General features: G+C 35.1%; 1 protein-coding gene across 8 annotated transcripts; it reads left to right on the top strand.

The window, feature by feature from the left end:
• Positions 1–406: 406 nt before the first annotated feature.
• LOC122026976 (trafficking protein particle complex subunit 8-like) lies at positions 407–6,974 on the top strand. 8 transcript variants are annotated; one of them, XR_006124224.1, is made up of 10 exons: positions 407–690; positions 783–1,284; positions 1,376–1,476; positions 2,053–2,239; positions 4,366–4,491; positions 4,566–4,697; positions 4,811–4,908; positions 5,004–5,107; positions 5,918–6,008; positions 6,103–6,313. XR_006124224.1 is itself a non-coding variant. In XM_042585746.1 (9 exons), exons 5-9 carry the CDS (start codon positions 4,032–4,034, stop codon positions 6,163–6,165), a joined length of 633 nt encoding a protein of 210 aa, XP_042441680.1. In that variant the 5' UTR covers positions 407–690; positions 783–1,284; positions 1,376–1,476; positions 2,053–2,239; positions 4,016–4,031; the 3' UTR covers positions 6,166–6,313. The 8 variants fall into 8 exon arrangements, 3 of the variants coding, with proteins under 3 accessions (XP_042441680.1, XP_042441679.1, XP_042441681.1); XR_006124221.1 differs by adding an exon at positions 3,984–4,046 and having other exon boundaries at positions 4,811–5,107; XR_006124226.1 differs by lacking the exons at positions 5,918–6,008; positions 6,103–6,313 and adding an exon at positions 6,915–6,974.
• The last annotated feature ends 457 nt before the right edge of the window (positions 6,975–7,431 follow it).

Raw genomic sequence — 7,431 nt, 5'->3', positions numbered from 1 at the left:
CTCATAGACATCGGTGGAACAACAACGATTTTAAGCAAAAACCGATGTCTTTGAGTATTTTACACCGGTTTTTCCAAAAACCGGTGTCTATTAGCGCAGATTTTCGCTCATAGACATCGGTTTTTTAGCCGATGTCTATGAGCGCTTTTTTTTTGTTAATAGACACCGGTTTTAACAGCGGTTTTTAAAACCCGGTGTTAATGAACCAAAAAATAATAATTTAATTTTTTCACCAGTCAAAATTTACAACACTTCATAAAGTTCCTCCAAACCTAAACCAATATCGTGTCCCTTCTCTCAGCCTAAACGTGAACCTAAACCTCCGACCATCTCTCTCAGCCTCATCTCCCTCTTCCCCTTCCTGGATCGATGCCCCTTCCTTCTTCCCCTTCCTGGATCGACGCCTCTTCCTCTCCCGAGCAAGATCAAAACCACCTGCTTCGGTCCTAAGCAAAATCGCAGCATAAATCGTTTCATTCTGCCTCCTCGTCCGATCCTCTCTTCCTCCTCCTTCCTCTCTTCGCTCTTCCCGGCTAAGGTAGGGGCCGACGAGATCCGAACAGCGAGAGGACGCCCACGACCACCATGGCACGGTTGGTCGGCAACGTGAGGGAATCCGAAGGAAGAGAGAACAGCACCGAGATCCAGGAGCTCGCTCACTTTGCCGTCGACGAGCACAACAAGAAACAGGTCTTGCGCTCCTCCTAATTACTGTTTTTTTTTCTCTCCCAAAATTGGGGCTTTTTCTCCGAACCAATGTTTTTCGATCTGTCGATGTGCAGAATGCGCTTTTGGAGTTTGTGCGTATTGTGAAGGCGAGGGAGCAAGTTGTCGCTGGAACTCTGCATCACTTGATGGTGGAGGTAGTTGAGGGAGGGGAGAAGAAGATTGATGGAATCGTTATTTTGGTGCCGTTATTTTGGTGTTCATTATTGTGCCGTTATTTTGGTATGTCGGAATCGTTAATCTGGTCCCTGCGCTACCGTGAGCTCAGTCCTGGTGACGACCTAGGACACGAATCGGGTCTCCGAGGTTGGAAGACCTCTGCCGCAAGGAAGGGAGTGAACTGCCGAAGCCCAAGCTACATCGCCGCCAAGCCCATGCTCCGGCAGCTTCCTCACAGGCGGTTCTTCTGAATTCCGAAGACCTTCGTACATCCTGACTCTCATCCTACTAACCTGCCAAAGGAGGCGTTGCATGCCCCCGCCTTCACTGAAGTAGCACCGCCTGAGTCGAACCCTTACATCACTCACTCACCCGCCACTAACTCTTCCTCGTCGACAAGTATTAGCTTTTTCCCCATCTTAAATTTGCTTGGCAACGAGTCTATCTTCTTTTAAGTTAGCTTCTGATTGTGAGGTTTTCGAATGGTTAGGTACAGTGGAGACTGTGAAGATCGTGGTTAAGAGATGGGGAAAAAACTCGTGGAGTTGGCGAAGAAAGCTGAGGACTTGTCTAAAAATACATGGCAGCATCGTGAGCAACGCTTTACCTGAGTTTATACCTCGTTCATATTAGCTCTGCAAATATCGATTGGAGTTTTGTTCTGTTATAGTGACTCTGTTTTTTTTTTCAATCACATTAATCTGGATTAAGACTAGGTTTTGTGATCATAGAACACAGCAGAGCAGAGAACATTGCTTCTTCTTCTTCTTCTTCTTCCTTTTTTTTTAAAAATTTTTGGCAATATCATTTTTTGTAGTAATAGGGAGTTTCAAAACCAAGAGTGATTTTACCTTCCAATTGCTTCTCCTATGTCTAGTACAAGTTAGGGATTTAATTGAGCTCACTGTATGGGTTGAAGTTAGTAAGTGAAATTAAATGAAGTGGGTAATGAATACAGACTAATTAATCAAGTTTTGTATCTCATCATGAATTTATTTGTACGCTGCAAATTATTGGTTTTGTTGTTGTTGTTAATATAGCTGAATTACTTTATTATGACTTAATATATTCAGCTGAATTACTTCTCTTATGAATTCTGGATATATATTGCAATTTTTGCATTTTCTTATTCTGATTTTCACTTTTAATAATCTCTCTCAACTCCAGTGAACACAGGACCAAGTTTTGTTGAAGCTACCATGGGAAGAATTGCTCAAGGAACCAAAGTGATTGGAGAAGGTGGCTACGATAAGATATTTTGACAAACTTTTGATACCCTTCCTGAAGAACAGCTAAAAAAATCCTATGCCTGTTATTTATCAACATCTGCTGGTCTGAATGGAGTTATTATAAGGTACTCATGTGGAAGTTCTCTAGCATTTCAATTTAATGTTTCCTGATCAACAACAAAAAATGTTCAACATGAGTACAAATATAGAACAAAAAATGTTCAATTTAATGTGATTGTTTTTTATCATTATTTCCAGAACAAACGAAAAGTTCTTTTTATTTGCTAAGATGTTCAACTCAATATAGAGTTACAATTACTAGATAAGATCTAGGAAGTCAACCCCAAATAGTTGGAAATCATATCTTGGCTTGTTTGTTGTTATGTGATGGCAAGACCGTTGTTCATAATTGTAGGTGATTAGTCTCTATGATAAATGTTGAAATTGCCTTAAACCAGTTGCAGACAAAATTTTATATAGGTAACTTTGTGTGCTATTACCAGCATGAGTTTATTTCTTTGTCACTACATCTAATTAGATGTAAAATCTGAGTCCTAGAGAATTTCACATTGTATATGTAGAAAACTAGTAATGGTGTTTGCAACATTTTTTTTAAAAACGTGTATTTATAATATTTAATTCTTACGAACATTGATTACCATAATTTTGTCTGGATAATGCGCGCACATGAAGTCGAGTAACTCATCTGTACAACCTACATTAACTTTTTTGGATTTTTCAGGTTAAATTATTTATATCCTATCAAAAAATTTATGAGGAGATAAATAAACAAATTTTACATTCCAACTTTTGCCAAAATCTATACTGATAATTTTGTTTCCACAAATGGAATTAGGACAGTATATTTCACTATATGCCCACATCAGGTTACATCAAAAGTTCATAAGTACTTGTTTGTGTTCTTGATTCAATGGGGGTTTTAATGCATTAGTGAATACAGTTTTTTTCCATTAGATATTGCCCTTTCTAATACTTTGGCTTTCATATGCCTTCTCTACACCTGTCAACATCCACACTTCCAATCAAAACTTGACACTTTTAATTTGATAGCATGTAAACGTTTGCAAAAAACACCCTGTTGGACACAGATCGACACCCATATTGGATGGATACTCTTACTATGATCCAAGTAAATTCTCACAATACAAAAAACATTAGATGTTTTGTTTCACAAGAGTGAAAACTAGTTGCTTCTACTTAATATGTACATGGTTTATGCATATGGCTTAGGTGAAAAGGAGAAAAGAACCCACACAAATTGGGACGAATTTAGCTCTGACATAGCATGTACAGTAGCTTAGGGATGACCTTAAGCAATTCACACAACATAAAACACATGAATTAAACAACCCATATTAATTGACCTACATCCCATTAAAGAAAATTTATATGTTGACTTAAGCAATCCTTATGCAACCATTAATGAGTGTAGCATTCTCTCATTTCATAAGCTTATAAGGTTGCTTTATTTGCCTAAAATAAGTTTATTCAAATGGCATCACTTTGCTTTATGATCTGGAGATTTGTTTAACTCCTATAATCCTTAAGCAACATTAATGAGTGTAGCATTCTCTCATTCCATAAGCTTATATGGTTGCTTCTTCAAATAATTTATTATGTTGATTGCAGTTGTTCAAATATTAATTAACTACTAATTATGATCTTACTCAAACTAATAAATTTATAGAACTATAGAAGTACTATTACCATATGATGATTTGGAAGATACAACTACTATTTATGTTTCTAATATTTATCTGATTCATTTCATTATTTCTATATATTTTGATTAAAGTAAACATAACCAAGAATGCTCATCTTCTTCATGTCCTCTTTACGAGCCCAAAGTGTGGGTGAAGACATGGCTTAATTTCAAACAGGTTGAAGAATTCAAGCATGTTGACGAACAAGGTAAATCTGGCGTCAATTCTTAGCGATGGATTTGGGTTCAATTCCATCAATAAATAAAATGAAAAATAGTATTTTGAGTATCAAATTTCTATCCTCATCACTGTGCTCTATACAAAAAGATTAATATCATGTTTATGCTTACTGTACTATAGAATAATCTAAACTAGGTTTTTTTGTTACATGTTTGTGCTGTGTATAGATCTTTACACATTTGTTGCACTTCATATCTTCTTGTGAATGTTTTTCAGTAAAATTATACAACCTGATTGTTTTTCTTATTTATTTGCTAGATCTCTGATGTTTTTAATTTTTTATTCAGAAAATTGGGTCATATAGTCAAAGAAATGCCTTAAGGTGTGGTCTATGGTGGGCAGAAATGCTCAAGGCCACGGGGCAGTTCAAGGATGCCGCAAATATATTTTTTTTTTTTTGCATTTCTAATGAGGTAATGCTAAGCGTGTAAATAAAATGACTAAACATGAGTGTCTAAGCGTGCAACTAAAGTACATATTTCATCAGGAGCCTTCTCTGCATGCAGCTGTGATGCTTGAACAAGCATCCTACTGCTATTTGCTTTCCATCCCGCCAATGTTACGCAAGTATGGTTTTCATCTTGTTTTGTCTGGAAATCGTTATTACATTTCTGATCAGGTACTCGATTGCATGTCAAATTCATCTTCATATTGAAACTTGTGTCTCAGATATTTAAAGCACGTTCAAAGTTTTATGTGCTAATTGTAAAACATTCATTCTGTAAAATGTAGAGACAACATGCGATTCGAGCTTACAGGAATGCACTCTTCGTTTACAGAGAAAATGGTTGGAGTTATATATCTGATCATGTTCACTACAATGTTGGAAGGTTCTCTATGCTTTGTTTGTATATTTGTGCATTTATCTTTGATGCTTTTGACCTTATCTCCTTCCATTTACTTACGTGGTATTCTTTTATTGGAGTTCTTGATTTGGCTATCAAGCATATGCTGGAGGTTTTGGCTTGCAGTCATCTGTCCCTAGCCACACAAAATGTATTCCTTAATGAATTTTCCGATGTTGTCCAGGTACTTCTATAGATTCTTCCTCATGATATTTTTGTTTAGTAGTTCGTAAATCTTAAAATCTTGCTATACCTTGATTCATCAGAGCATGGGAATGAAATTTGAGGTTTACAATTTTCGACTACCTGTTATCAATATGGCCTCACTCAAAGTATTTTATTAAGATTTTCAAACTTACGCATCACCTTCAGATTTAAGTTAGTTACTTGATTTTCATTGTCTTTGAAGGACTACTGTTATTATATATTTTCCTGGTTTCTTGTCATGGTTATTCCTTATCCTCTATCCTTTATGTACTTTCTTTTGCTTTAGATGCTAGAACAAAAAACAAACTAATGCTTTGGTTGAGGTTATGAAAATTCATAATTTTTTGTGCTCCAGAGACAAATTAATTCTTAGCGATGGATTTGGGTTCAATTCCATCAATAAGAAAAATGAAAAACAGTACTAGACATGATTTTTGTTTAAAAATTCATGCGGGCTATGAAGAATGCTCCTAAACAAGGAGACAACAACGTTAAACAAACATGTTAACAACATTTAACATCAAAATAGTGTTATAAATACAGAAATTGATTTTCCTCATTATTATTCTTCTTCTCTGATATTGGGATAAAAGCTACTGAGGTTCCTACACAATTGGGAGACTTTGCAAAACCAAAGTAACTAATTTATTATGTTGAAATGATAGATAGATGAGTGATCTCAGTCTTGGCATGGCTAACATTTTTTTTTATTTTTTTATGTTCGAAACCTTTCATTTTGTTTTGTATGGTTCTCTCTAAGATCATGGACCTAGTTATCTTTTGACAGCTGAATATGATTCTTTTACTTCATTTGTAATTGCAAATTCAACTTTTTGATACCTTGTGAACCACTGAAGATCCTTATTGCAAGCATTGAAGTAAGCATGCCTTGTTTACTTGTGCTACTTGAAAAACTATCAACATGATCACTAACCGAAGGTAACAAATTGTTTGATTCTTTTCAATTATCAGGTGATTGAAGAGTTTGCTAAGAGTCCATGTTTGGAGCACTACAAGAACCTTGGAGCAACTTAATATTTCGAATAAGATGTAGTAGGAGCATATAGAGCCTGCGTTGTGTTCTCTCTATAGAAAAATGTTCTACTCTTAATTTCCCTTAATACTGGATATATGATGTAGTAAACTAAATTCTTGAGTAAATAAAAAAATATTTAAGTACTAATGAAGTGCAGCTGGTTTGATATATTCCGAAGAAGACATTTGCACGAATGTTCCTATGATATAACATGGGAAAATATGACTGCGATATTAGAATTAACATGATATGGGAATCCATCAATGTAAGTAACATGATACTTTCTTATGTGATGCATTTTTTTCTTTTCTTTTATTTATTTGCTTATATATATAGTTGCATCTATATATGGTTGTAATTCATGTTGACTAGTTAGCATTTTAGCTATTTTCCCCTTGAAATAAAAACTTGTTTTGATGTTATTGTATCATTGGAAATCATATAAATGAATTGATGTTACTCATCTTTATTGCTGCTGAGGAATTTATTTACTTTTCATGTACTCTTAGTGATAAACAATTATGTCATTTGGGTCGACTACTAATGAATTGAATTTCCATGTACTCTTAGTGATAAACAGTTCCTAGGAATGATAGATCTATCACTATATGATGTGATTGAGATAATTGATGAATGTTTCTCTTTTAAGCATTCTAATTAGTCATCTTGTTACCTGGTGTTGTTATTGCTTTTTCAACTATGATTTTTGGTCTTGGTTTACTAATATATTATCTATGTATTTTTACAGTTTACAAATCTCAAGTACTCCAGAGTTGAAATTGATGAAGTGCGGTTCGAGTGGGCTGAATGCATGCTAGATTACATTTGAGTAGGAAAGGTATTTGATTTTTGAAAACTTTGGATGATGCATGCATTTGCATGGAATGTAAATTGCGGATATTGTCCCATGTCAATTTCTTTCTGATGGTAATATTCTAGGACTTCTGCAGCATGTATAATTCTTCTGTTTTTGTTCTTTGCTATAGTTAAGTAGACCAAATGATACTTTTGTTTGACAGATTAGAATAGTGGATGTTTTAACTCAGAAAACTAGGCATTTGAAGGTGAAAAGCAGTGAGATTAGGGAAATGAAAGGCGCAAGAAGAATGGAACAGGATAACAAGTTGAATAGATTCTGATTCTCATAATTTAATGTAGCCTCAGCTTGATTTTTGACTCACGATGTTCTACCTTGATGTGTTGTTAAAAGAATGTTCTACCTTGATTCTGATATCTATTAGCCTTTGATGTAAAAAGAATGTGTG

The sequence above is a fragment of the Zingiber officinale genome, chromosome 10A (assembly GCF_018446385.1).
Source record: "Zingiber officinale cultivar Zhangliang chromosome 10A, Zo_v1.1, whole genome shotgun sequence".
NCBI lineage: Eukaryota > Viridiplantae > Streptophyta > Magnoliopsida > Zingiberales > Zingiberaceae > Zingiber > Zingiber officinale.
This window is presented reverse-complemented; position numbering and strand designations above follow the sequence as displayed.

Excerpts from the sequence above, each read along its gene's own strand:
- LOC122026976 (XM_042585746.1), top strand. Across the intron at positions 4,492-4,565 it reads TTTTTTGCATTTCTAATGAG|GAGCCTTCTCTGCATGCAGC; the intron begins GTAATGCTAAGC and ends ATATTTCATCAG. Across the intron at positions 4,698-4,810 it reads GTTATTACATTTCTGATCAG|AGACAACATGCGATTCGAGC; the intron begins GTACTCGATTGC and ends TGTAAAATGTAG.